The 27,973-nt window shown below is 49.0% G+C and overlaps 1 protein-coding gene across 6 annotated transcripts in view; it reads left to right on the top strand.

The window, feature by feature from the left end:
- Positions 1-27,973, top strand: part of LOC134949339 (distal membrane-arm assembly complex protein 2-like) — a 108,839-nt gene that overhangs the window by 49,880 nt on the left and 30,986 nt on the right. For 5 of the 6 annotated variants that reach the window (XR_010183144.1, XR_010183143.1, XM_063937841.1 and 2 more), the window contains exons 2-6: positions 4,218-4,399; positions 4,517-4,597; positions 5,185-5,321; positions 16,032-16,194; positions 17,144-17,302. Coding sequence is in view for 3 of the 6 variants with exons in the window: in XM_063937841.1 (XP_063793911.1) it covers positions 4,218-4,399; positions 4,517-4,597; positions 5,185-5,321; positions 16,032-16,194; positions 17,144-17,302 (722 nt within the window). In the remaining 3 variants the exon portion in view is untranslated. Of the gene's footprint in view, positions 1-4,217; positions 4,400-4,516; positions 4,598-5,184; positions 5,322-16,031; positions 16,195-17,143; positions 17,303-27,973 lie in introns of those variants that run through there. The other variant, XM_063937839.1, reaches the window with a different exon arrangement.

The raw sequence follows: 27,973 nt of genomic DNA, 5'->3' as shown, positions 1-27,973 counted from the left end.
GGGAGGCAGTGCTGGAGGCAATTCACAAGCTGTATTCGCAGCAGGTGATAGTCAAGGTACCCCTCCTTCAACAAGGAAGGGGTTACTATTCCACAATGTTTGTGGTACCGAAACCGGACGGTTCGGTGAGACCCATTTTAAATTTGAAATCCTTGAACACCTATATAAAAAGGTTCAAGTTCAAGATGGAATCGCTCAGGGCGGTTATTTCAAGCCTGGAGGAAGGGGATTGCATGGTATCACTGGACATCAAGGATGCTTACCTGCATGTCCCCATTTACCTTCCTCACCAGGAGTACCTCAGATTTGTGGTACAGGATTGTCATTACCAATTCCAGACGTTGCCGTTTGGTCTGTCCACGGCACCGAGGGTATTTACCAAGGTAATGGCCGAAATGATGATACTCCTTCAAAAAAAGGGAGTTTTAATTATCCCATACTTGGACGATCTCCTTATAAAGGCGAGGTCCAGGGAGCAGTTGTTGGTCGGGGTAGCACTATCTCGGGAGGTGCTACAACAGCACGGTTGGATTCTGAATATTCCAAAGTCACAGCTGGTTCCTACGACACGTCTACTGTTTCTGGGGATGGTTCTGGACACAGACCAGAAAAGGGTGTTTCTCCCGGAGGAGAAAGCCAAGGAGTTGTCGTCTCTAGTCAGAGATCTCCTGAAACCAAAACAGGTCTCGGTGCATCACTGAACGCGAGTCCTGGGAAAAATGGTAGCTTCCTACGAAGCAATTCCATTCGGCAGGTTCCATGCAAGAATCTTTCAGTGGGATCTGTTGGACAAGTGGTCCGGATCCCATCTTCAGATGCATCGGCTGATAACCCTGTCTCCAAGGACCAGGGTGTGTCTGCTGTGGTGGCTGCAGAGTGCTCATCTTCTAGAGGGCCGCAGATTCGGCATACAGGACTGGGTCCTGGTGACCACAGATGCCAGCCTTCGAGGCTGGGGGGCAGTCACACAGGGAAGAAACTTCCAAGGGCTATGGTCAAGCCAGGAGATTTCCCTACACATACATATTCTGGAACTAAGGGCCATCTACAATGCCCTAAGTCAGGCAAGACCCCTGCTTGAAAACCAGCCGGTACTGATCCAGTCAGACAACATCACGTGTAAACCGACAGGGCGGCACGAGAAGCAGGACGGCGATAACAGAAGCCACAAGGATTCTCCGATGGGCGGAAAATCACGTGTTAGCACTGTCAGCAGTGTTCATTCCGGGAGTGGACAACTGGGAAGCAGACTTCCTCAGCAGGCACGACCTCCACCCGGGAGAGTGGGGACTTCATCCAGAAGTCTTTCAGCTGATTGTAAATCGCTAAGAACGGCCACAGGTGGACATGATGGCGTCCCGCCTCAACAAAAAGCTAGAAAGATATTGCGACAGGTCGAGAGACCCTCAGGCAATAGCTGTGGACGCTCTAGTGACACCGTGGGTGTACCAGTCGGTTTATGTGTTCCCTCCTCTTCCTCTCATACCAAAGGTACTGAGGATAATAAGACGAAGAGGAGTAAGAACTATACTCATTGTTCCGGATTGGCCAAGAAGAGCTTGGTACCCAGAACTTCAAGAAATGATCTCAGAGGACCCATGGCCTCTGCCGCTCAGACAGGACCTGCTGCAGCAGGGGCCCTGTCTGTTCCAAGACTTACCGCGGCTGCGTTTGACGGCATGGCGGTTGAACGCCGGATCCTGAAGAAAAGGGGCATTCCGGAGGAAGTCATCCCTACGCTGATTAAAGCTAGGAAAGAAGTGACCGCAAACCATTATCACCGCATATGGCAAAAATATGTTGCGTGGTGTGAGGCCAGGAAGGCCCCAACGGAGGAATTTCAGCTGGGCCGTTTTCTGCACTTCCTACAGTCAGGGGTGACTATGGGCCTAAAATTGGGTTCCATTAAGGTCCAGATTTCGGCTCTATCGATTTTCTTCCAGAAAGAACTGGCTTCACTACCTGAAGTTCAGACATTTGTTAAGGGAGTGCTGCATATTCAGCCCCCTTTTGTGCCCCCAGTGGCACCTTGGGATCTCAACGTGGTGTTGAATTTCCTAAAGTCACATTGGTTTGAACCACTTAAAACCGTGGATTTAAAATATCTCACGTGGAAAGTGGTCATGCTGTTGGCCTTGGCTTCGGCCAGGCGTGTGTCAGAATTGGCGGCTTTATCATGTAAAAGCCCTTATCTGATTTTCCATATGGATAGGGCGGAATTGAGGACTCGTCCCCAATTTCTCCCAAAGGTGGTTTCAGCTTTTCATTTGAACCAGCCTATTGTGGTGCCTGCGGCTACTCGTGACTTGGAGGATTCCAAGTTGCTGGACGTAGTCCGGGCCCTAAAAATCTATGTTTCCAGGACAGCTGGAGTCAGAAAGACTGACTCGCTATTTATCCTGCATGCACCCAACAAGTTGGGTGCGCCTGCTTCAAAGCAGACTATTGCTCGCTGGATCTGTAGCACGATTCAACTTGCACATTCTGCGGCTGGACTGCCGCATCCTAATTCTGTAAAAGCCCATTCCACGAGGAAGGTGGGCTCTTCTTGGGCGGCTGCCTGAGGGGTCTCGGCTTTACAACTTTGCCGAGCAGCTACTTGGTCGGGGTCAAACACATTTGCTAAATTCTACAAGTTTGATACCCTGGCTGAGGAGGACCTAGAGTTCGCTCATTCGGTGCTGCAGAGTCATCCGCACTCTCCCGCCCGTTTGGGAGCTTTGGTATAATCCCCATGGTCCTTACGGAGTTCCCAGCATCCACTTAGGACGTTAGAGAAAATAAGATTTTACTCACCGGTAAATCTATTTCTCGTAGTCCGTAGTGGATGCTGGGCGCCCGTCCCAAGTGCGGATTGTCTGCAATACTTGTATATAGTTATTGGTTAACTAAAGGGTTATTGTTGAGCCATCTGTTGAGAGGCTCAGTTATATTTCATCCTGTTAACTGGGTATAGTATCACGAGTTATATGGTGTGATTGGTGTGGCTGGTATGAGTCTTACCCGGGATTCTAAATCCTTTCCTTATTGTGTCAGCTCTTCCGGGCACAGTATCCTAACTGAGGTCTGGAGGAGGGTCATAGAGGGAGGAGCCAGTGCACACCAGGTAGTCCTAAAGCTTTCTTTAGTTGTGCCCAGTCTCCTGCGGAGCCGCTATTCCCCATGGTCCTTACGGAGTTCCCAGCATCCACTACGGACTACGAAAAATAGATTTACCGGTGAGTAAAATCTTATTTTCTTCCTCCTCCCTTCTTTTTCCTTCTTCCTCCTCCTCCCTTCTTTTTCCTTCTTCCTCCTCCTCCCTTCTTTTTCCTTCTTCCTCCTCTTCCCTTCTTTTTCCTTCTTCCTCCTCTTCCCTTCTTTTTCCTTCTTCCTCCTCTTCCCTTCTTTTGTCTTCTACCTCCTCCTCCCTTCTTTTTCCTTCTTCCTCCTCTTCCCTTCTTTTTCCTTCTTCCTCCTCTTCCCTTCTTTTTCCTTCTTCCTCCTCCTCCCTTCTTTTTCCTTCTTCCTCCTCCTCCCTTCTTTTTCCTTCTTCCTCCTCCTCCCTTCTTTTTCCTTCTTCCTCCTCCTCCCTTCTTTTTCCTTCTTCCTCCTCCTCCTTTCTTTTTCCTTCTTCCTCCTCCCTACTTCCTCCTCCCTACTTTTCCCTCTTCTTCTTCCTCCTCCCTTCTTTTTCCTCCTCCCTCCTTCCCCTATGGTTGCTAGTAATGTCTGACGGTACATTTACTTTCGTCCACCTCTGAATCAACCCCGAAGTTACCAGCTCTTGGAATGGGACTACTGTTAGCAAAGTTAATTTGCAATTGGTCTGGATTCCACTAATTCCGACGTTCAGTCTCTTTAAATAGATGTAAGACCTTGCGGGTCTTGTACACTCCACGTGCTGATATGAAGCCGGATAGTATCCTCAAAGGCAATGGACAAATGAGCTCAGCTGACTCGTTTCATCATATGTTACAAGCTTACCAAATCCAGAATCTATAGACATAAAGAACTGACTGGGGTCTTTAAATTACGGGAGCTGTTTGTCATTGTTCTTTAGTGTTCAACCTTATGAAAGCAGAGTTTAAGCCCATTGTACTGTGCCTGCAGGATACAGTACAATATGAATAACAATAATAGCACAAAAATGTTGATGAATATAAATGTAAAGATTTTTTTTTTAACAGAACAATGTAACATGTTAACAGAAGTGTTATTGTGTGCCCCCGTACTAGCTGCAGAGTGTCAGGCTGCTGCGTCCCATGGGACATGGGTGCATCCGTCACAGTTCATCCTACTCCTTCCCCAAAGTTAAGCAGAAGGTGGAGCAGTACCTGAGGAGCAATTCTCCTGCATTTGTGGCTTTATTGAATTGGAACATCCGGTACAAGTACTGGAAACTACAGAATAGTAACCAGTAAGTATACATTACACATATCTCCGTCTCTCTAATATTATATTTTGTTGCACATTCTCTCTCTGTATTATTAGGTAGATGCCTTTATCATTTACAGTATTTGCTTGTTTGCTTTAGACAGGTGATCTACACAGGGGAATTGTATGGAAAAAATGCTGCTGCTGCTCATTACATCTTGACGAATGAGGGGGCTGTAAGGTATGAACCACGTAATTCCTGAAATATGTGACTCCCCCCCCCCCCCCCACCCCCCTAGCTTAGTACTGTTTTCCTATGCTGGGATTTGTTCCTTTGTGAATGATGGGAGAGCTTAAAACTAATTGCAGGCAGAAAACAATTCTGACAATAGGGATGGCCATCAAAGGGTCCCCCATCGATGGTCCCATTGATGGCTTACAATGATGACAAGAGAACAATGATGGCCATCAGTGGATGCAACGGGACTTGGTGGGCCAATCGACTGTGGTGGTTGGTTCTTTGTGGGTGGATCTAAGGTCTGTGTTGCCCCTGTGCGGGGGTGGGGGTAAAAAATAAATTGTCAGGCTGTCTGCCATCAATGGCGAAGAACCATCATATCGTTTGCCACTCATGGTCGATGGTTTTGCTATCATGCTATCATCGATGTTGATGGCCATCCTTTGATCAGTATTTCCATCGATAACTAGTGAAGCAGTATTATTATGTTTTATATACAGCACTTCACATTAAACTGTAGCTCTAAATAAAACTACTTGCAGAATGTTATTTTGTGAAATCTTTCCCACTGTTAAGTCTCACTCCATTAGGTTCAAGGGCCACACACAGTGGTACCAGCACAAAGGCGGGCGCTTCAGCTGGGATTTCCTGCAGCACAAGGACTTGCCGGTAGAGTGCGTGGACTTGAGTGGTAGCACAGTGGACTACTTGTGCCTGAGCAACATAGGTGAGACATAAGCTGTGTTTAATCTAACTTCAAATTCTTATATTCTTGACAGTGGCTAGTAAAGGGAATTGCAAATGCAAGCCACAGGTCTGTGGGGCAGATGTATTAACTTGGAGACGGCATAAGGAAGTGATAAACCAGTGATATGTGCAAATCAGCTCCAATATGCAAATTACAGTTAGGATCTGATTGGCTGGTGCCTTTATCACCTTTTGCACATATCACTGGTTTATCACTTCCTTATGCCTTCTCCAGGTTAATACATCTGCCCCTGTGTTTGTTACGAGCAAACTCAGGGTCGAGTTGAGTTCTGTGATTTTTGCACTTCACACTGCATTTGCAATTACATTCCAAATGTGCAATACATTTTCCCAGCAAATTTGTTGAGTTGTTCTTTGTGCGCAAGCCTCTGAGCAGGTGGAAAGATTGGGGGGAAAAAAAATCTATATTTTAAGGTAAAAATGTGTGGACACAGGGTTTATTCAGATCTGATAGCTGCTGTGCGTTTTCAGCGGGCGATCAGTGATAGACTGCACATGTGTATGCACCGCAATGCGCACGCGCGTCGGCAAACAGCGACAGGCTGCTGCGAAAATTCTAATTGCACAGCCATTTGCATGCTGATTGACAGGAAGAGGCTGTTTGTGGGTGGTAACTGACCGTTTACTGGGAGTGGCAGGAAAAACGCAGGCGTTCCCAAGTACTTTCAGGGAGGATGTGTGACGTCTGCTCTGGCCCCGATCAGCCTGTTCTCATCTCACTGTAGGAGTAGGTCCTGGGCTGCACACAGACTGCACACAGTGATAAAATCATTCAGTGGTGAGAGAGGTGTGAACTGATTTGCAGCTGTCCTCTGAATGAGGGATTTTTTGCAGCTCGGCGTACACAAGCAATTGCACACTTGCACGGGCGAATATACACTCCCCTTGGGCGGCGACTATCTGAACGCAGCAGAACAAATTTAGCAGCCCAGCAATCAGGTCTGAATCACCCCCACAGTGTAGAACATCTGACACACCCCTCTTAATGAATAATTATACACTTGGAGAGATTTAAATTGCATAATTTGGCAAGTAAAGACATGTTTTAGGTGAATTTCTCTAAAAATGGTCAAAAATGAGCTAAATAATGTTAGACTTGTATGTAGAGGTGGTGTATTGATGGGTTTTTGAACTTGCAGGTGGGAGTCAGAAAGTGTTTTTTCCAAAATGTTACAAACTTGTATAAAAAAAATATATCACTTTACGGACATATTTCTGTACCCCAAAATACTTATACAAAATACTATAACAGCGTCCTCTATTTTTAACAAATAAATACTTGGACAACTGAATTGGTGTGAAAGGGGTCGGCTTTTTATTTGACGGGATTTAAAATTTTTGCTTAAAATTGGGTATGATGGCAGGGGAAGAACGGCCTAGGTAAAGCAATAACTTGTTAATATTACAAACTAAATGGACCATCTTCCTACAAATTTGCAAGGATGAGGCCACCTGCCCCCATCCACAGCAAACAACTCGCAATGGGAAAGGCCATCTGCCGAACGCTTTACAGGGACAAGAACAAGAGGAAAGGCTATCCAACCTCTTACTGGGACAACAACTCGCAAGGGGAAAGGCCATCCAACCCCTTACTGGGACAACAACTCGTAAGGGGAAAGGCCATCTGCCCAACCCTTTACTGGCACAACATAACAAGCAGATGAGGCCAACTGCCTTCATCGCTATCAACTTGAGGCACTAACCCATCCCCAGAGAGGCAAAGGACCCACCTGGTCTGGTGGTGCCATTGAACTAAATTGATACCCACGCCTAGCCTCCTCCATGGCATGGGCTGCACCCCAGGGAAACAACACAACTACCCTTAAAATCACAAGGCTGTTCTGAACCTGGCAACACCAGGTTCGCTAAGAAAGGCAGCCGCCACCATACCAGACCAAACCTGAAACCCTAAACCAATACTGTACATTCGGAGCCAACACTGCTACCGGACAGGACACCCAAAACACATGTGAATGACCCAGAACCCATATAAAAAAGTCATCAGAAGAGTACCTTCAGAAAGAATATAGACTAATATAAGTAAGGTAAACCAACTGACTGCAGAAGCCAGTCAGCCAACAAATCAAACCAAGCATAACTGCAACCACTAACAGCACTAAATGGGCGGGACCTAACTTGGGAAGGGGGGGATCCTTACTTGACTCAAGGCGAAAACACAAAACTTCCACCAGCTGGCTTAAGCCTGGTTAAGAACTTGTGGTTAAACAAAAATTCCTCTTAGACCCCCACCAAAGGTAGCAAGTAAGGATGAGAGCCAGACTGAAGTCTGATGTATCTCTTGTAAAAAAACAAACGTCCATCTGCCAAGCGCCTGGATTATGACCAGTGCTGAAAGTAGGGTGGTACGGAGCACCATTAAGAAATACGGTGGTGGTACTCATTACCACCAGCCCACAGCTGGGGCATAATTTATAAGCATTTTTGTGTGTGGGACATAAAATGTTGTCAGTGACCAAACTGTGTGTGGCATAATATGTAATAGGCATTACGGTGTGTGGTATAATATGTAAGGCATTATAGCGTCTGGCATAATGTGTAATGGGCATTACGGTGTGTGGCATAATGTGTAATAAGCATTACGGTGTGTGCCGTAATGTGTAATGGGCATTACTGTGTTTGGCATAATGTGTAAGTGGTATTACGGTGTGTGGCGTATTGTGGCCATGCCCCTATTGTAATGTAGCCACTCCCCTAGTTTTGTGTTACCATGCCCCCTCACGACACGTGACCTCGCCCATTTTTACTATCAGTACCACTAAGAAAAAATTTCTACTTGCACCACTGATTTTGACTATGGGCCAGCCTGCCGCAGTGTCAGCCACAATGGTGCCATTGCGAAACGAGTCTGATCCGGAGTCTCAACCATGACCCCGCAACATCTGTGCAGAGCCTCAAAGAAGACACCACTAAGACATAGTCTGTGATCTAATCTAATGAAAACCTCAACGTTGCCTACTGAGCTGGTCGGTCATGGAACATGCAACTTAGTCATCTTTTCATGACATCTCTCCATGATATTTGGCTGTGCACAACACAGTGGAGTACAGTGCCCCAATAACCAAATTTCTCTGACGTCCTAGTGGATGCTGGGAACTCCGTAAGGACCATGGGGAATAGCGGCTCCGCAGGAGACTGGGCACAACTAAAGAAAGCTTTAGGACTACCTGGTGTGCACTGGCTCCTCCCACCATGACCCTCCTCCAGACCTCAGTTAGAATCTTGTGCCCGGCTGAGCTGGATGCACACTAGGGGCTCTCCTGAGCTCCTAGAAAAGAAAGTATATTTTAGGTTTTTTATTTTCAGTGAGATCTGCTGGCAACAGACTCACTGCTACGAGGGACTAAGGCAGAGATTTTCAACCTTTTACAAGTCGCGGCACACTGAACAAGATTTAAATATTGCCAAGGCACACTCAGATATAATGGTGATGCATGGTGCAGCTGTGTATCCTAGGATGTCATGTCGCAGCTTCTTCATAGGTAACACCTGAGCCACATCTGAGAAAGCCAGAACAGCCCAACACTGCCCGGGCCCAAAATTAGAACTGGCTCTGTAACCACTAAACCCACCAGTATTGATTGTTCCAGGGCCTCAGTAGTGCCAAAACACTGATGGGCCTGGCTGTGCTCCCATGGCGGCACACTAGTGTGCCACGGCACAGTGGTTGAAAAACACTGGACTAAGGGGAGAAGAAGCGAACCTACCTGATTGGAGCTAGTTTGGGCTTCTTAGGCTACTGGACACCATTAGCTCCAGAGGGATCGAACACAGGACCCGACCTCGATCGTTCGGTCCCGGAGCCGCGCCGCCGTCCCCCTTACAGAGCCAGAAACATGAAGATGGTCCTGAAAATCGTCGGCAGAAGACTTCGGTCTTCAACAAGGTAGCGCACAGCACTGCAGCTGTGCGCCATTGCTCCTCATGCACACCTCACACTCCGGTCACTGATGGGTGCAGGGGGGCGCCCTGAGCAGCAATATTAACACCTTGTCTGGCAAAATAAGCACAATATATAGTCCTAGAGGCTATATATGTGTAAAATACCCCTGCCAGGATCCATAAAAAAGCGGGAGAAAAGTCAGCCGAAAAAGGGGCGGGGCTATCTCCCTCAGCACACTGGCGCCATTTTCTCTTCACAGTGCAGCTGGAAGACAGCTCCCCAGGCTCTCCCCTGTAGTTTTCAGGCTCAAAGGGTTAAAAAGAGAGGGGGGGCACTAAATTTAGGCGCAAATCTGTGTATTATAGCAGCTATAAGGGAAAAATCACTGTGGGTAGTGTGAATCCCTGCATTATATAGCGCTCTGGTGTGTGCTGGCATACTCTCTCTCTGTCTCCCCAAAGGACTTTGTGGGGTCCTGTCCTCAGTCAGAGCATTCCCTGTGTGTGAGCGGTGTGTCGGTACGGCTGTGTCGACATGGTTGATGAGGAGGCTTATGTGGAGGCGGAGCAGATGCCGATAAATGTGATGTCGCCCCCTGTGGGGCCGACACCAGAGTGGATGGATAGGTGGAAGGTATTAACCGACAGTGTCAACTCCTTACATAAAAGGCTGGATGACGTAACAGCTGTGGGACAGCCGGCTTCTCAACCCGCGCCTGCCCAGGCGTCTCAAAGGCCATCAGGGGCTCAAAAACGCCCGCTACCTCAGATGGCTGACACAGATGTCGACACGGAGTTTGACTCCAGTGTCGACGAGGTTGAGACATATACACAATCCACTAGGAACATCCGTTGCATGATCTCGGCAATGAAAAATGTGTTACACATTTCTGACATTAACCCAGGTACCAAAAGGGGTTTTATGTTGGGGAGAAAAAGCAGACCGTGTTTTGTTCCCCCATCAGATGAGTGAATGAAGTGTGTGAAGAAGCGTGGGTTCCCCCGATAAGAAACTAATAATTTCTAAAAATTTACTGATGGCGTACCCTTTCCTGCCAGAGGATAGGTCACGTTGGGAGATATCCCCTAGGGTGGATAAGGCGCTCACACGTTTGTCAAAAAAAGGTGACACTGCCGTCTTAGAATACGGCCACTTTGAAGGAGCCTGCTGATAAAAAGCAGGAGGCTATCCTGAAGTCTGTATATACACACTCAGGTACTATACTGAGACCTGCAATTGCCTCAGCATGGATAGTGCTGCTGCTGCAGCGTGGTCTATTACCCTGTTAGGACAGGGATACTATTTGCTAACCATAGAGCATATTAAAGACGTCGTCTTATATATGAGGGATGCACAGAGGGATATTTGCCGGCTGGCATCCAGAATTAATGCAATGTCCATTCTGCCAGGAGGGTATTAGGGACCCGGCAGTGGACAGGCGATGCTGACTTTAGAAGGCACATGAAGATTCTGCCTTATAAGGGTGAGGAATTGTTTGGGGATGGTCTCTGGGACCTCATATCCACAGCAACAGCTGGGAAGGAAAACATTTACCTCAAGTTTCCTCACAGCCTAAGAAAGCACCGTATTATAAGGTACAGTCCTTTCGGCTTCAGAAAAGCAAGCGGGTCAAAGGCAGGTCAAATGGCGCCAGTGTGCTGAGGAGATAGGCTCCGCCCCTTTTTCGCGGCCTATTCTCCCGCTTTTTATGGACTTCTGGCAGGGGTAATTACCTCATATATAACCCCTGGGGCTATATATTGAGGTATTTTAGCCAGCCAAGGTGTTTTTATTGCTGCCTCAGGGCGCCCCCCCCCAGCGCCCTGCACCCTCAGTGACCGAAGTATGAAGTGTGTGAGAGGAGCAATGGCGCACAGCTGCAGTGCTGTGCGCTACCTTGGTGAAGACTGAGTCTTCCTGCCGCCGATTTTCCGGACCATCTTCTTGCTTCTGGCTCTGTAAGGGGGACGGCGGCGCGGCTCCGGGACCGAACATCAAGGCTGGGCCTGCGGTCGATCCCTCTGGAGCTAATGGTGTCCAGTAGCCTAAGAAGCCCAATCCGGCTGCAAGCAGGCGAGTTCGCTTCTTCTCCCCTTAGTCCCTCGCTGCAGTGAGCCTGTTGCCAGCAGGTCTCACTGAAAATAAAAAAAATCTAAGACTATTACTTTCTAAGAGCTCAGGAGAGCCCCTAGTGTGCATCCAACCTCGACCGGGCACGAAATCTAACTGAGGCTTGGAGGAGGGTCATAGTGGGAGGAGCCAGTGCACACCAGGTAGTCTAAGATCTTTCTAGAGTGCCCAGCCTCCTTCGGAGCCCGCTATTCCCCATGGTCCTTACGGAGTTCCCAGCATCCACTAGGACGTCAGAGAAAAGCTGCACCAGACAGCCAGTTCCCAGGATCAAAAATCTTCCCCTGCTTCCTCTGAGTCCACCGCATGACGCTGGGGCTCCACAGGTGGAGCCAGGTGCGGTGGGGGCGCGTCTCGGGAACTTCAGCGACCAGTGGGCTCGCTCACAGGTGGATCCCTGGGTTCTGCAAGTAGTATCACAGGGATACAAGCTGGAGTTCGAGGCGACTCCCCCTCGCCGTTACCTCAAATCAGCCTTGCCTGCTGCCCTCGAGGAGAGGTAGTACTGGCGGCAATTCACAAGCTGTACTTCCAGCAGGTGATAATCAAGGTACCCCTCCTTCAACAAAGCCGGGGTTAATAAAATTCCACAATGTTGGTGGTACCGAAACCAGACGGTTCGGTGAGACCCATTCTAAAATTGAAATCCTTGAACACTTATATACGAAGGTTCAAGTTCAAAATGGAATCGCTCAGGGCGGTTATTGCAAGCCTGGACGAAGGGGATTACATGGTATCACTGGACATCAAGGATGCTTACCGGCATGTCCCCATTTACCCTCCTCACCAGGAGTACCTCAAAATTGTGGTACAGGACTGTCATTACCAATTCCAGACGTTGCCGTTGGTCTGTCCCCGGCACCGAGGGTATTTACCAAGGTAATGGCTGAAATGATGATACTCCTTCAAAAAAAGGGAGTTCTAATTATCCCGTACTTGGACGATCTCCTTATAAAGTCGAGGTCCAGGGAGCAGTTGTGCGTCGGAGTAGTACTATCTCGGGAAGTGCTACAACAGCACGGCTGGATTCTGAATAGTCCAAAGTCGCAGCTGGTTCCTACGACGCGTCTACTGTTCCTGGGTATGGTTCTGGACACAGAACAGGAAAAAGGGGTTCTCCCGGAGGAGAAGGCCAAGGAGTTGTCATCTCTAGTCAGAGACCTCCTAATACAAATACAGGTGTCGGTGCATCAATGCACGCGAGTCCTGGGAAAGATGGTAGCTTCTTACGGAGAAATTCCATTCGGCAGGTTCCATGCAAGGATCTTCCAGTGGGATCTGTTGGACAAGTGGTCCGGGTCGCATCTTCAGATGCATCGGCTGATAACCCTGTCCCCAAGGGCCAGGGTGTCGCTGTTGTGGTGGCTGCAGAGTGCTCATCTTCTAGAGGGCCGCAGATTCGGCATACAGGACTGGGTCCTGGTGACCACGGATGCCAGCCTTCGAGGCTGGGGGGGGGGCAGTCACACAGGGAAGAAACTTCCAAGGACTATGGTCAAGTCAGGAGACTTCCCTACACATAAATATTCTGGGACTAAGGGCCGTTCACAATGCCCTAAGTCAGGCTAGACCCCTGCTTCAACACCAGCCGGTGCTGATCCAGTAAGACAACATCACGGCGGTCGCCCATGTAAACCAGCAGGGCGGCACAAGAAGCAGGATGGTGATGGCAGAAGCCACAAGGATTTTCCGATGGGTGGAAAATCATGGGTTAGCACTGTCAGCAGTGTTCATTCCCGGAGTGGACAACTGGGAAGCAGACGTTCTCAGCAGGCACGACCTCCACCCGGGAGAGTGGGGACTTCATCCAGAAGTCTTCAAAATGATTGTACACCATTGGGAAAGGCCACAGGTGGACATGATGGCGTCCCGCCTCAACAAAAAGCTAAAAAAAAAAAAAAAAATATTGCGCCAGGTCAAGGGACCCTCAGGCGATAGCTGTGGACGCTCTGGTAACACCGTGGGTGTACCAGTCGGTGTATGTGTTCCTTCCTTTGCCTCTCATACCCAAGGTACTGAGAATACTAAGACGGAGAGGAGTGAGAACTATACTCGTGGTTCCGGATTGGCCAAGCAGAGCTTGGTACCCAGAACTTCAAGAAATGATCTCAGAGGACCCATGGCCTCTGCCGTTCAGACAGGACCTGCTGCAGCAGGGGCCCTGCCTGTTCCAAGACTTACCACGGCTGTGTTTGACGGCATGGCGGTTGAACACCGGATCCTAAAGGAAAAAGGCATTCCGGAGGAAGTCATTCCTACGCTGATTGAGGCTAGGAAAGATGTGATCGAAAAACACAGCATATGGCAAAAATATGTTGCTTGGTGTGCGGCCAGGAAGGCCCCAACGGAGGAATTTCAACTGGGTCGATTTCTGCAATTCCCACAGTCAGGAGTGACTACGGGCCTAAAATTGGGTTCCATTAAGGTCCAGATTTCGGCTCTGTACATTTTCTTCCAAAAAGAACTGCCTGAAGTTCAGACTTTTGTTAAGGGAGTGCTGCATATTCAGCCCCGTTTGTGCCTCTAGTGGCACCGTGGGATCTCAACCTGGTGTTGGATTTCCTGAAGTCGCATTGGGTTGAGCCACTTAAATCCGTAGAGCTAAAATACCTCACGTGGAAAGTGGTCATGCTGTTGGCCTTGGCGTGTATCAGAATTGGAGGTTTTGTCATGCAAAAGCCCTTATCTGATTTTTATATGGATAGGGCGGAATTGAGGACTCGTTCCCAATTCCTTCCTAAGGTGGTATCAGCTTTTCATGTGAACCAACCTATTGTGGTGCCTGCGGCTACGTGGGACTTGGAGGACTCCAAGTTACTGGATGTAGTCAGGGCCCTGAAAATATATGTTTCCAGGACGGCTGGAGTCAGGAAAACTGACTCGCTATTTATCCTGCATGCACCCAACAAGCTGGGTGCTCCTGCTTCTAAGCAGACTATTGCTCGCTGGATCTATAGCACGATTCAACTTGCACATTCTGCGGCTGGACTGCCGCACCCTAAATCTGTAAAAGCCCATTCCACGAGGAAAGTGGGCTCTTCTTGGGCGGCTGCCCGAGGGGTCTCGGCTTTGCAACTTTGCCGAGCTGTTACTTGGTCGAGTTCAAACATTTTTGCAAAAGTTTGATACCCTGGCTGAGGAGGACCTTGAGTTTGCTCATTCGGTGCTGCAGAGTCATCCGCACTCTCCCGCCCGTTTGGGAGCTTTGGTATAATCCCCATGGTCCTTATGGAGTTCCCAGCATCCACTAGGACGTCAGAGAAAATAAGATTTTACTCACCGGTAAATCTATTTCTCGTAGTCCGTAGTGGATGCTGGGCGCCCGTCCCAAGTGCGGATTGTCTGCAATACTTGTATATAGTTATTGCCTAACTAAAGGGTTATTGTTATGAGCCATCTGTTACTGAGGCTCAGTTATATTTCATACTGTTAACTAGGTATAATATCACGAGTTATACGGTGTGATTGGTGTGGCTGGTATGAGTCTTACCCGGGATTCAAAATCCTTCCTTATTGTGTCAGCTCTTCCGGGCACAGTATCCTAACTGAGGTCTGGAGGAGGGTCATGGTGGGAGGAGCCAGTGCACACCAGGTAGTCCTAAAGCTTTCTTTAGTTGTGCTCAGTCTCCTGCGGAGCCGCTATTCCCCATGGTCCTTACGGAGTTCCCAGCATCCACTACGGACTACGAGAAATAGATTTACCGGTGAGTAAAATCTTATTTTCCTGTGTAATGCCGACAATACGTTCCTGGTGGTCCAGTGGTGACTTACATCGTCCAGCTGTGTCTTCCAGGTCTGGCTATGACGTGATGATGACTCCTGGCTGTAATGGAGCAGTTCCTGCAGGCCCTCCCCTAGACCCTATCCCTCGGGCCCTGCAGCCAAACCCTAACCCTCTGGCCTCACACCTAACCCTCCAGCCCTGCAGCCTAACTTTGACCCTCTAGTCCCGCAGCCTAACCCTCCCTCTGGCCCCGCAGCCTAACCTTAACTCTCCAGTCCCGCAGCCTAACCCTAACCCTCTTCTCCTTGCAGATGTTGACATAACTTGACATTGTGCTGTTGACATTATGATTATCGACATGGTGACTGCATATCCCCTATATGGGGTGTTAGGGTATAGTGGTGATGTTTGTGCTTGCAAAGTGACACTGTTCTTGCTGTTCCTACTGCACCTCACATCCATCACCCACATTGAATTGTCCCTTATGAATGTCAGGGTTTCTGACAATAGGAACTTAGGCTGTCTTTTAGTACTTTAGGCTGTCTCTAGTACAGTATACACAGCACAGTGGCCCCTCTGTAGCTCCAGTCAGTAAAAGCTAAGATTGTAGATCTGATGTAAGTGAATAGAAAACACTCATTTATCACTGTCAGAGGTGTGAATAGATGAGTCTGACGTAGAGCTTTGAAATAAGCGTGTATCGTAAAGTCACTATTTACTTGTGACTTATTACAAAGGATAGGGAAGCTAGATTGCAAGCTCCATGGTGGCAGGGACCTGAATACGTTTCCCTGATTGTAACTGTCCATTGTGTTGACACTATATACATAAAAAGCAAATACTATTAAAACAAGGCAGTGAGGTGATAAGAGCGTTTGTGGTTGCTGTAATGCTTTGTGTCTCCTGTTGCACAGTGTCACTACATGACTTGCGGTACCTGAACCTGAGCCGCTGCCCTTACATAGACGACTGGGCTTTAAGCCGGCTACATGCATTCCAGGATTCTCTGGAAGTCCTCTCACTGGCAGGATGTCCACGTGTCACAGAGCGAGGACTGGCCACTCTGCACCATTTACAGTGAGTATCCACTAGTGATCCACCATTCCATTACCTACTAGCACCCAAAGAATACATCTGGCCCGTGTTCTGTCTTCTGTAGCAAGAAGAGACATAACCCCATTGCCCTGCATGTTAGCAGTGATGTCTGTGTTACCTCCCTTCTGCTTGTTGTATACCCCCCAACAGTCCCCAATTGTATAATGCCAAGAGGAAACAGGCCTGCTGGAAAAGGGGTGTGACTGAGGGTGTTGTATGAGCAGATTGGGATGTTGTTTGTTTAGAGTGGGCAATAAGTGGCCCTCCAGCTGCTTTTGAACTACACATCCCAGCATGCCCTAGCACAGTTTTAGCATGCCCTGATAGCAGAACTGTGGCAAGGCATCCTGGGATGTGTAGTCCCACAGCAGCTGAAGGGCAGCTTAAGGTATAATTTTTAGTATTTCGGTTTAAATTGGTAACATTATGGGATATGCTTTCCTGATACACGATGCCTCCAGACAGTGGATACAGCCATACTAAGGGGTGTAGTATGTCTGACCGGCGGTCAGGAGACCGCCGGTCAGCATACCGACGCCGGTATCCCGGCAGCATACCAACGCCGGGATCCCGGCAGGGAGGGGCGAGTGCAGCCAGCCCCTTGCGGGCTCGCCACGCTGCGGGCTCGGTGGCGACCTGCGGTCGCCACAGGTTCTATTCCCACTCTGTGGGTGTCGTGGACACCCACGAGTGGAAATAGTCCCTGTTGGTCGGCATGCCGACCATCGGGATAGTGAGGGGGCGGGATGTCGGTGGAGGTCATGTGACCGTCTGTTTCCCTACCGCCGGTCACATGAATACTAAGCTTCCCATCACAATGATGTCACTAGTTCATAAAATATCCATTTCCATTGGATGTAGGCAGCCAGTTCATGTTAATGAATATTACCAACATCAATAGCTACTGACGCATTTCGCTCATCCTTCTCAGGCATCTTAAGCATTTGGATCTGACCGACCTCCCTTCTGTCAACAACAAAGGTTTAATACGGATCCTCCTGGAGGAGGTGATTCCAGCCTGTGAGATTGTAGGGATTGAATACACAGATGGACTGGAGACGGGGGAAGTCAGAGCTCCAGAAATGACCAGGTGAGGAGGCAGGAGATAAACCTGGGTTATTTGCAATAGTTTGTACCCACCCACACCAGTATCTGTTAAAACACATACAGTATGTAGTCGTCTCTTTATCATACAGTGTGTGCTAGGAGGTGTCACCTAGGCAACAAAACAGTATATGCTCCAAACACACAATGAAAGGTCACCTATTGTTGTTTCACTGACTAGACAGGTAAGTACTGACTGAGGTTAAAACAAATACAATTTATTGATAGGCCTGGTTATTAGTAATTGTGTCAGACATTCATCAGCGTCAGTTTACTGACAAGTATAAAGACCACCATTGCTGGTATAACCATTTGCAGCTGGAAGTTATGATGTCATGATGTGCGTTGTGGTTAGATGACTATCAGGTAATTACTTTTCTCTTTCATCCAGTTTGGGAGCACTCTGACCCATGAGGCATAGAGGGTGGTCCAGGAGTTAGCACCTTGTTTGAATTCAGCACAAATTTGACAAGCTTCCCCCCCTCTATATCCCCTCCCAACAGAGAGTCTCTGTTCTATCTTGGTGGCCCAGGACCAGGGGAGCTTCTACATAAGCTGCCTTTAACAGGCCCCTTTATATTTTTTCTTTCTAATTTACCTTGTGAAGAAATTTGGAAGTGGAGCCACAACCGGTGCCTCGCCAACTGGCCTTTCCACGTTCTCAGCTGGCAATCCGGTCACTACCCAGAAGCATGCGAGTGCTGATAAGGCCGCGGTCTGTAGCCTTTGAGCCAGCACCTCCTCCATGGGAGTTTTACCTCAGAAAGTCAAAACCACCACCTGTGCACTAGGGTTGTCCAATCGACGGGTCAAACATCAATGGGCAACAATTTGTAACCATCAGGAGGAACCATCAATGGTTTGCATGTGGTGATTCAAGTAGTCATGGCCACACATATGCAATTCCGCCATCGTCCGTCAGTTAAGTAAACCATTGCTGTGTAAGCTCTCCCCTTATGTCTAGGTGTGTGTATGCACTCTCTATTCTGTCAGCAGTCACATAGGCTTTTCTCATACGTCCTGGAGGATGCTGGGGTCACATCAAGAACCATGGGGTATAGACGGGATCCACAGGAGACATGGGCACTTTAAGACTTTCAAAGGGGTGTGAACTGGCTCCTCCCTCTATGCCCCTCCTCCAGACTCCAGTTTAGAATCTGTGCTCAGGCAGACTAGATGCACACTGAGGAGCTCTACTGAGTTTCTCTGAAAAGACTTTGTTAGTTTTTTTCTGTTCAGGGACACCTGCTGGCAACAGGCTCCCTGCTTTGTGGGACTGAGGGGAGAGAAGTAGACCTACTTCTGTGAGTTTCAAGGCTCTGCTTCTTTGGCTACAGGACACCATTAGCTCCTGAGGGTCTGAACGCTAGGTACGCCTAGATGCTCGTTCCCGGAGCCCGTCGTCACCCCCCTTGCAGAGCCAGAAGTCAGATGAGTAGAAGAAGATCAGAAGACTTCAATGACGGCTTTGAAGTACCGCACAGCAGCCGCACTGCGCGCCATGCTCCCACACACAGACGGCACTACAGGGTGCAGGGCGCGGGGGGGGGGGGGGGCGCCCTGGGCAGCATAAAAATCCTCATATAAGACTGGCAAGGTGGTATTAAGTGCCAAGACACTAAATCCGAACCCCCGCCAGTATAAATATTGTAAAAAATAGCGGGGCTGAAGCGCCATTAAGGGGCCTTCACAGCTCTCATCAGCGCCATTTTCTCTTCACAGAGCTGCAGAGACGCTGGTCCTTCCTCTACACTGCTGTATCAAGTAACAGGGTGCAAAGCAGGGGGGGCACAGTTATTTTGGTGCTATATATGTATTTATAAAAGCGCTAACAGGTCTGAGGCTTTGTATAAAGGTTTTCAGAACCGAGATAAGCGCTGGGTTGTGAGCTGGCAAACTCCCTCTGTGTTTCTCTGACAGGCTTTACTGTGGGTCTGTCCCCTATATGCCCAGTGTGTCTGTGGGTGTCGGTACAGGTGTGTCGGCATGTGAGGCTGAGTGCTCTTCTCAGGAGGAGGCTGGATTAGGGACAGAAACGGCTGTGGGAGTGACCATGTCGGCACCGCCGACTCCTGATTGGGTAAATGTTTTGAGTGCTTTGAATGCAAATGTGGCTGTATTAAATAAGAGATTGGATAAATCTGAGTCTCAGAACCAGGCATGGAAAAAATCCTTATAGGATGTTTTGTCACAGGTACAGACCCCATCGGGGTCGCAAAAACGTTCATTTACCCAGATAGCAGATACAGATACAGACACGGACTCTGACTCCAGTGTCGACTATAGTGATGCCAGATTAAATCCTAAACTGGCTAAGAGTATTCAGTATATGATTGTGGCGATAAAAGACGTGTTACATATCACGAAGGATCCTGCTGTTCCTGAAACAAGTGTCTGTATGTATAAAGGAAAGAAACCTGAGGTAACGTTTCCTCCCTCTCATGAACTGAACTCGCATTTTGAAAAGGTTTGGGAAAATCCTGACAAGAAGTTTCAGATTCCCAAGAGAATTCCGGTAGCATATCCGTTCCCCTCTGGGGATAGGGAAAAGTGGGAGTCACCCCCCACTGTAGACAAGGCTCTGTCACGACTGTCCAAAAAGGTGTCGCTTCCGGCCCCTGACACGGCAGCCCTAAAGGAACCTGCGGATTGTAAGCAGGAAAATACATTGAAATCCATTTATGTCACTACAGGTACGCTTGCTCAGACCTGCCGTTGCTTCGGCATGGGTGAGTAGCGCTATTAAAAAGTGGGCAGATAACTTGTCATCTGAGATAGATACCCTGGATAGGGATAGCATTCTTTTGACACTGGGTTATATCAAGGACGCTGCAGCCTACTTAAATCAGGATTTTGGTACTTACCGATAAATCCCTTTCTCCGATTCCACAGGGGCCACTGGAGCGTAGTTACAATGGGGAAATAGTAGGCAGTAATTGGGAGCTGGCACTTTAAAATTCTCACACTGTGGCTAGCTCCTCCCCTACTATCTCCCCTCCAAGCCAGTCTACGTAAAACTGTGCCCGAGGAGAGCTGGAATAAACAAACCTTAAGGTAGAGGAGGTTAACGCCGCCATGTAAACCAGGATAACACAAACTTAACCTGGAACAGAAACTAACAAAAAAACAGGTTAACCTGAACTCAACACGCAGGCACCTAGTGATCTGCAAACCGTTAAGCAAAAAACAAGGAGGAAACAGCGCTGGGCGGGCGTCCAGTGGCCCCTGTGGAATCGGGGAAAGGGATTTATCGGTAAGTACCAAAATCCTGATTTCTCCTTCATCCACTAGGGGCCACTGGAGCGTAGTTACAATGGGGACGTCCCAGAGCTCCCAAAACTGTGATGCAGAGGCCGCAAAAGTGTCAAACTTGTAGAATTTGACAAACGTATGTCGGCCCGACCAAGTAGCCGCCCGACATAAAGTAGTCATGGAGACCCCACGGGCAGCCGCCCACGAAGGTCCCACAACGCGCGTAGAGTGCGCTGAAATGGAAAACGGAGGCTCCCGAGCAACCGCCAATAAGACTGTCTGATGGTCAGATGTATCCAACGGCCCAGCTTATGCTGGGACCCCGGCTATTTAGTACGGGAGCATCGTACAGAACAAAGAAGAAAACACTTCGTCGAATAGCCGAAGACCTCTGTAGAGAGAGTCGGCGAGCCCTGACAACATTCAAAGAGGGCCGAAAACACCAGTGTCAGATTTATATGAAAAACGGACATCACCCCTGGAAGAAAATGACCGCTAAGTCTGAAGCTCAGCCGTAACCCCCGTCGAAAAGGGGGAGTTGCCAATAGAGTACTCCCTGAAAGAGAGCCCGAACTTACGGCCGCCAGGCTAATTTCTTTTGGAAGAAAACCGAAAGAGCAGAGACCTAAAATTCAGGTCAACGTAGTTTGAAGCGCAGCCGAGCAAACCACCCAGAGAAACCAAAGATGACGGCTGAATGGTAAACTAAAAGGGGAAAACCCCTGTTATCCACACTATGCCCCATAAAGTTTCCCAAAGTGGCAAAAGCGAGAAGAGGTAACCGACTTCCTAAATCAGGGCCCAGTAGGCATAACCGAACTAGGGAACTCCTCCCTTCTGAGGTGTCGTGAACAGTCACACCGTTAAACGAAATCAGTGTAAGATTGAACAAAGAAAAGGACCCTGTTGAAGTAGACAGCCCTGCAGAGGTAGGAGCCAAGGCTCCTCTACTGACAACAGGTGCAGGCTGGATCTTTAAGTCATGCGCGGCCAAACCGGAGCCACCGAGAGGACTAGCGCACATTCTCCCCTCCTGTGTTACCGAAAGTGAGGTAGAAATAGAAAAAAAAGGAGGCAAGATAGACTAACCAGAAACTCCAAGGAGCCCTGAGGGCATCCTCGGCTACTGCCGACAGAGCTCACTTCCGAGAGTAGTAAAGGGTTAAAGAGTCAGTCAGAACGCCCTGAGGTCGATCCGAAATCTCCGCCAACAGCGGACCAGCTGACAAAACTCCGGGGAATGTCCCCGCACCCGGGAGTCTGACCTGGCGGCTTGACCTGGAAAGAAGATTGTTGTCCTCCGCTCAGAGGGGAATGTAGGCGACCACTCATTGCGTCGCAACTTGACTGAGGAAAGAGAGTACCTGGTCCCGAGGAAGGAAAAATCCTCTGACGGACCGAGTTGAGAACCGTCTACGAGGAGTAGAAATTGGACCCGTGTCGAATCAGAAGCTCCTGGATCCTCCGGATATTCAGAAGCAACCTAATCTGCAGAGTGGGATTCCAGCAGTAGATTTTCCAATTAGGGAACAAACGTCACTCCCTGCCTTTGAAAAAGAGCTATTCTGTGATCTTTCTGAACCCTGTGGGAGCGGAAGAGAGACCAAATGGAAAGTACTGACAGTGAAAATGAGTATCCTGTAATGCGAATCTGAGAAAAGCCCTATGAGGAAACCCAACGGAGTTCAGTAAACAGGCATCCCTGAAGTTAAGGGACGCGTAAAACCCCCTTTCTTCTTCAAACTAGCAATCACAGACTGAAAGGATTCTAAGGCCAGAATAGGCCTGGCCGAGCCATCTGGCTTCTGCACGGGAAAAGAAAAGAAAGGCCTGAAAAATGCCCCGATTCAAATGATATGTGAAAATAGGGATCAACACCCTTTGCGGTTAGAAGCATCTGGAGCGCCGCCTGCAGTATGACTCGCTTGTCCTCGTAAACCGGCCGACCCATGCCGAGGAACCCCTGAGACGGTTGGACTCCAAAATCGAGTCTGTAACCGCCCAAGCCTTCCCAGTCCTCCCAGTAGGACCACCAACATGCGCTTACCCAGGGACCCTCCAGGTGGTAGGAAGGTCTGACCTGCGGTGGGTGTGTTGGATGACCTAAAATCAGACTGGACCGAGGATGCTAAACCTCTGCTTCAGCCTGTTACCATGAGATCCCTTGGCGACTGAGATACCGCCCCTGACATGGAGTCGAAAGCCTGAAAGGGCACGGAAAGATCTAAAGGAAAGACCGGTAAAAGGTCCGTCTTGGAGCTGGGGCAGCAGTAGGGGAAAGAAAAGTGGACTTACCCCCAATGGTTCGAGAAATCATGCAGGAAGCTCCTTCCCCTGAACCAGCTGCCCCTTAGGATTCCATGTTCACCTGTCACTGTCGCAGCTCCAGAGGTCGTCGGGTTAAGACAGCCCAAGCGAAAATGCAGGTTCCGAGTATACAGACGTGGAGACCTCAAAAGAATATAAAGCAGAATCATGACTCTGATCTGTCCCAAAGCATCAGTTGATCCTGATGCAAATCATCCTGTAACCTAGAGGACAATTGTTCCACAACCTACCTGCTCCGGACAAGGTCGAACCCCTGCTCGCATATGTCTCTCAGATGGATCCCTCAGCAAGGTTGCCCCAGGAAAACGGCAGCTTGTTGGACCGGCGATACATTGAGGGGTGTACCCTGGAGAGGTCTGATATCGTTTCCTGCTATCTGCGGGAAAAGGATAGGCAAACAAACATTGTTCGATACCTGAAATTGTGAATTCGGATGTCTCCCGGCCGCCTACCGGAGCATGCCCAGCTCATTCGAAACTGAACAAGTCGCTGTCATTTCTTCCTTGGCGTCAAACCCAGAGGGACCTGAAGTGTCCGACCTCTTTACCTGCAGCACCAGACGAACTGCTGTACAATACGCCTCAATATCCTGAGATACTGGTTCAGACTCCACCGAAACATAATCAGTATCTGGTGTAACATGGAGGTTAGCAAGATCCCTTTAGAAACCTGAAAACGTGCAGTCGGATGTCTCCAGGACCCAGAGACCCTGGTTCGGACTCCACCGAAAACAGACATCCTCAGTATCCCGGACATCTATTGCCTCCTTCAAGAGAGGTCTCTCATCCGCAGCGTCGTGTAACACTGAGGTTAGCAACCTCCTTTTAGAAACCTGGGAAGAAGAAATGACGGACGGGGTCTCTGGTAACGGTGACCGTACCTGCATAAGCTGAGCTGTTCAAACAGGAACGTCCTGCAGCTGCATTGAGGGCTAAGCAGATGGCTCCACCGCACAATCTACACATAACAGGGAATTCTCTGTCCTGGGTGTTACGTTTAGTTAAACGAAAAGAGAAAAAACAGGTTAAAGAAGTGTAACCCTCTATAAACTCTGCACAATAACGTGCAGTGATAGGCACATTTCCCTTAAAGTTGGTGAATGTTGGAATTCAATCTGTGTTCAGATGTCCCCGCTATAAGCGTACCGAGCCACAGCGGCTATTTGGTTGATACCATACACATTCCCCAAATTACACACAGTAGTATTACCAAGTGAAACAAAGGAGTAATAAAGGGGTGACAACACCCGCCCTGTATGTAGAGTACTGCTAATTTAGTAAGCTCCGCTGGTTGCCCAAAATAGCGGCCAGCCTGTGAGTAAAGCCGGGGGAAAAATTAATGTGGCAGGGTGAAGATATGTGGGACGTGAACCCAGGTCTGTGTTATTATAATAAATGTCGGTGGAGCTTGTAGTTCTATCTTATTGTAAATATTCAGTGAGCGTAACTGTGCCCTGATATAGAGTAGTAGTGAGCTGACTCCATATTCTATAAACAGGGGACTCTGTGTTGAATTAACAGCCATAGCCCCCCTGACAAAGGGGCACTGACCTGAGAGTTAGGGTTAAGTGCTAGTTGGTCATATATGCATATATAGATACAATCCAATATAATATTATATATAAAACAAATTATATAATATAATATACATACAACAAAATATGTATATATATATTTATATATATATATATATATATATATATACAGTACAACTATATACATTTATATATCATATATATATGACCTTAGATCACTCAGTTGTCCCTGCGATTAGTGTGGTGTGCCACAGGAAGAACACATTGAGAAAAGCTACTCACTGTAGTGATGAGAAGACCCTGACAATCACAGCAAGCAGTGGAGTCCGGGTAGAGGTTTCCCCTGCAGAGAGGAAATGGCCGCCAGCATCAACAGAGCCGCAGGTGGCAGCCGGGAGCCGAGGTCCAAGACGGGAGTAAGCCCCGCCCCCCGTTATGGCGCCCAATTTAAAAACTTTACCATTCCAGCACCAAGTCAGCGGGGAGCGTCCTGCCTCCCCCGCCGGTCACACGAGCCGCGGCCGGGGAGCTGAGCCCGCCGAGCAGAGCGGGAGGAAGCTCCGCCCCCTAACAAGTGTTCCGATGTTTAAAGTACCAAGCTCCCGCGCAAACTTAGCGGGGAGCACCCCGCATCCCCTGACAGCCCTGCGGGCCGGGGAGCGGGGGCGCTTAGCCCGCCGAGTCGAGCGGGATTAAGCCCCGCCCCCCTAGTAATGGCGCCGAAGTATAAATTTTCTAGTCATGCAAACTGTCTTTACACACCCCATACCGTATGAGTGGAGGGCGGTTTATGGTAGCAGGGAGCGGGGAGCGAGGATGGATGGCTGTACTCACCGCTGCTTGCAGGATCCTGATGGAGTGGCTCCGACACGCGCCGCACGCAGCGGTGTCCGGCCACTGATACTCACCGCTGCCATGCTGCCGGAATCTTCTGCTGGTGGAGCGGCCCCGACACGCGCCGCACGCAGCGGTGTCCGGCCAGCTCAGGAGAGCTCAGTGTCTCCCTCAGACGTGCCCATTCCGAGCCGCACGCAGCTGCGATGGGACCCCGCCGGCAGCTCCCGCGGTGCAGACTGGCAGTGGCAGAGCTGCCAGTCTGTGTGTGTAAGAAAGAAAAAGAAAAAGAAAAAATTCTTCAGCTAAAACCCAAGTGAACCAGCTCCCTCGGGCACTAACTAAGACTGGCTTGGAGGGGAGATAGTAGGGGAGGAGCTAGCCACAGTGTTAGAATTTTAAAGTGCCAGCTCCCAATTACTGCCTACTATTTCCCCATTGTAACTACGCTCCAGTGGCCCCTAGTGGATGAAGGAGAAAGGAAGCTGCGAGAGACATTGGCCTTTTGGGATCAAGGGCCAATGCCATGGCAGTTTCAGCTAGAAGAGCATTGTGGATTCATCAATGGAATGCTGATGCTGACTCTAAGAAGGCGATGGAGTCTCTGCCGTATAAAGGTGGTGTCTTGTTTGGTGACGGCCTCGCTGACCTGGTATCTACGGCTACCGCGGGTAAGTCATCATTTTTTCCTTATGTTCCTGCACAACAAAAGAAAACGCACCACTATCAGATGCAGTCCTTTCGGCCCAATAAATACAAAAAAGGACGAGGGTCTTCCTTCCTTGCTTCTAGAGGAAGAGGAAAGGGAAAAAGGTCACCGGCAGAGGCAGGTTCCCAAGAGCAGAAGTCCTCTCCAGCTTCTGCCAAATCCACCGCATGACGCTGGGACTCCTCTGCGGGAGTCCGCACCGGTGGGGGCACGTCTCCAACTCTTCAGTCAGTTCTGGGTTCGTTCGGCCCTAGACCCATGAGTGTTAGAATTAGTGTCCCAAGGGTACAAACTGGAGTTTCAAGACATTTCCCCTCGGCGATTTTTCAAATCAGCCTTAGCAGCTTCTCTTCCGGACAGGGAAGTAGTATGCGATGCGATACAAAAGCTGTGTCAAAATCAAGTCATTGTCAAGGTGCCCCCGTCACAACAGGGAGAAGGTTTTTATTCGAGCCTCTTCGTGGTCCCGAAGCCAGACGGCTCGGTCAGACCAATTCTGAACCTAAAATCCCTCAATTTCTATCTGAGAAAATTCAAATTCAAGATGGAATCTCTTCGAGCAGTGATCTCCAGTCTGGAGGAAGGGGATTTTATGGTGTCGGTCAACATAAAGGATGCCTACTTACACGTCCCCATATATCCTCCACATCAGGCTTACCTGAGGTTTGCGATTGTCATTACCAATTTCAGACGTTGCCGTTTGGTCTATACACGGCTCCGAGGGTTTTTACCAAAATTATGGCGGAGTTGATGGTTCTCCTGCACAAGCAAGAAGTCGCAATTATCCCGTACTTGGACGATCTCCTGATAAAAGCGAGATCCAGGGACCGATTACTGCAGAGCATTACGATTTCCATGACAGTACAACATGGTTGGCTCCTGAACTTGCCAAAGTCACAGTTGAGTCCAACGAAACGACTGTCATTTTTGGGAATGATTATGGACACAGAATTACAGAGAGTTTTTCTTCCAGAAGAGAAGGCTCTGGAAATTCAGAGTCTGGTCAAACAAATTCTGAAGCCGTCGAGAGTGTCAATCCATCAATGCACTCGATTGCTGGGGAAGATGGTGGCGGCCTACGAGGCCATTCAGTTTGGCAGGTTCCATGCCAGAGTGTTTAAGTGGGATCTGTTGGACAAGTGGTCCGGGTCCCATCTGCACATGCACCGACAGATAACCCTGTCTTCCAAGACCAGAATCTCACTCCTGTGGTGGCTGCACAGCTCTCACCTCCTAGAGGGCCGCAGGTTCGGGATCCAGGATTGGATCCTGTTGACCATGGATGCGAGTCTCCGAGGCTGGGGTGCGGTCACACAGGGGGAAAATTTCCAGGGAAAATCAAGCCAAGAAACTTGTCTACACCTAAACATTCTGGAATTAAGGGCCATTTACAACGGCCTTCTACAAGCGGAACATCTTCTTCGCGATCTGCCCGTAGTGATTCAGTCGGACAACATAACAGCAGTGGCATACATAAACCGCCAGGGCGGAACGAAGAGCAGAGCGGCAATGGCAGAGGCCACAAAAATTTTCCGCTGGGCGGAAAGACATGTAAGCGCTCTGTCAGCGGTCTTCATTCCAGGTGTGGACAACTGGGAAGCAGACTTCCTCAGCAGACACGATCTCCATCCAGGAGAGTGGGGTCTTCATCAAGAGGTCTTTGCAGAAGTGACAAGTCGTTGGGGAATTCCTCAAATAGACATGATGGCGTCTCGCATCAACAAGAAACTTCAGAGATATTGTTCCAGGTCGAGGGACCCTCAAGCAATAGCGGTGGACGCCCTAGTGACACCGTGGGTGTTTCAGTCGGTATATGTGTTCCCTCTGATTCCACTCATTCCAAAAGTGATAAAGATCATAAGAAGAACAAGGGTTCATGCAATCCTCATTGTTCCAGACTGGCCAAGGAGGGCCTGGTATCCAGATCTTCAGGAATTGCTCATAGGAGATCCCTGGCCTCTTCCTCTACGAGAGGATCTGTTACAGCAGGCGCCGTGCGT

Source organism: Pseudophryne corroboree, chromosome 8 (genome assembly GCF_028390025.1).
Source record: "Pseudophryne corroboree isolate aPseCor3 chromosome 8, aPseCor3.hap2, whole genome shotgun sequence".
In the NCBI taxonomy this organism is placed as follows: Eukaryota; Metazoa; Chordata; class Amphibia; order Anura; family Myobatrachidae; genus Pseudophryne; species Pseudophryne corroboree.
This window is presented reverse-complemented; position numbering and strand designations above follow the sequence as displayed.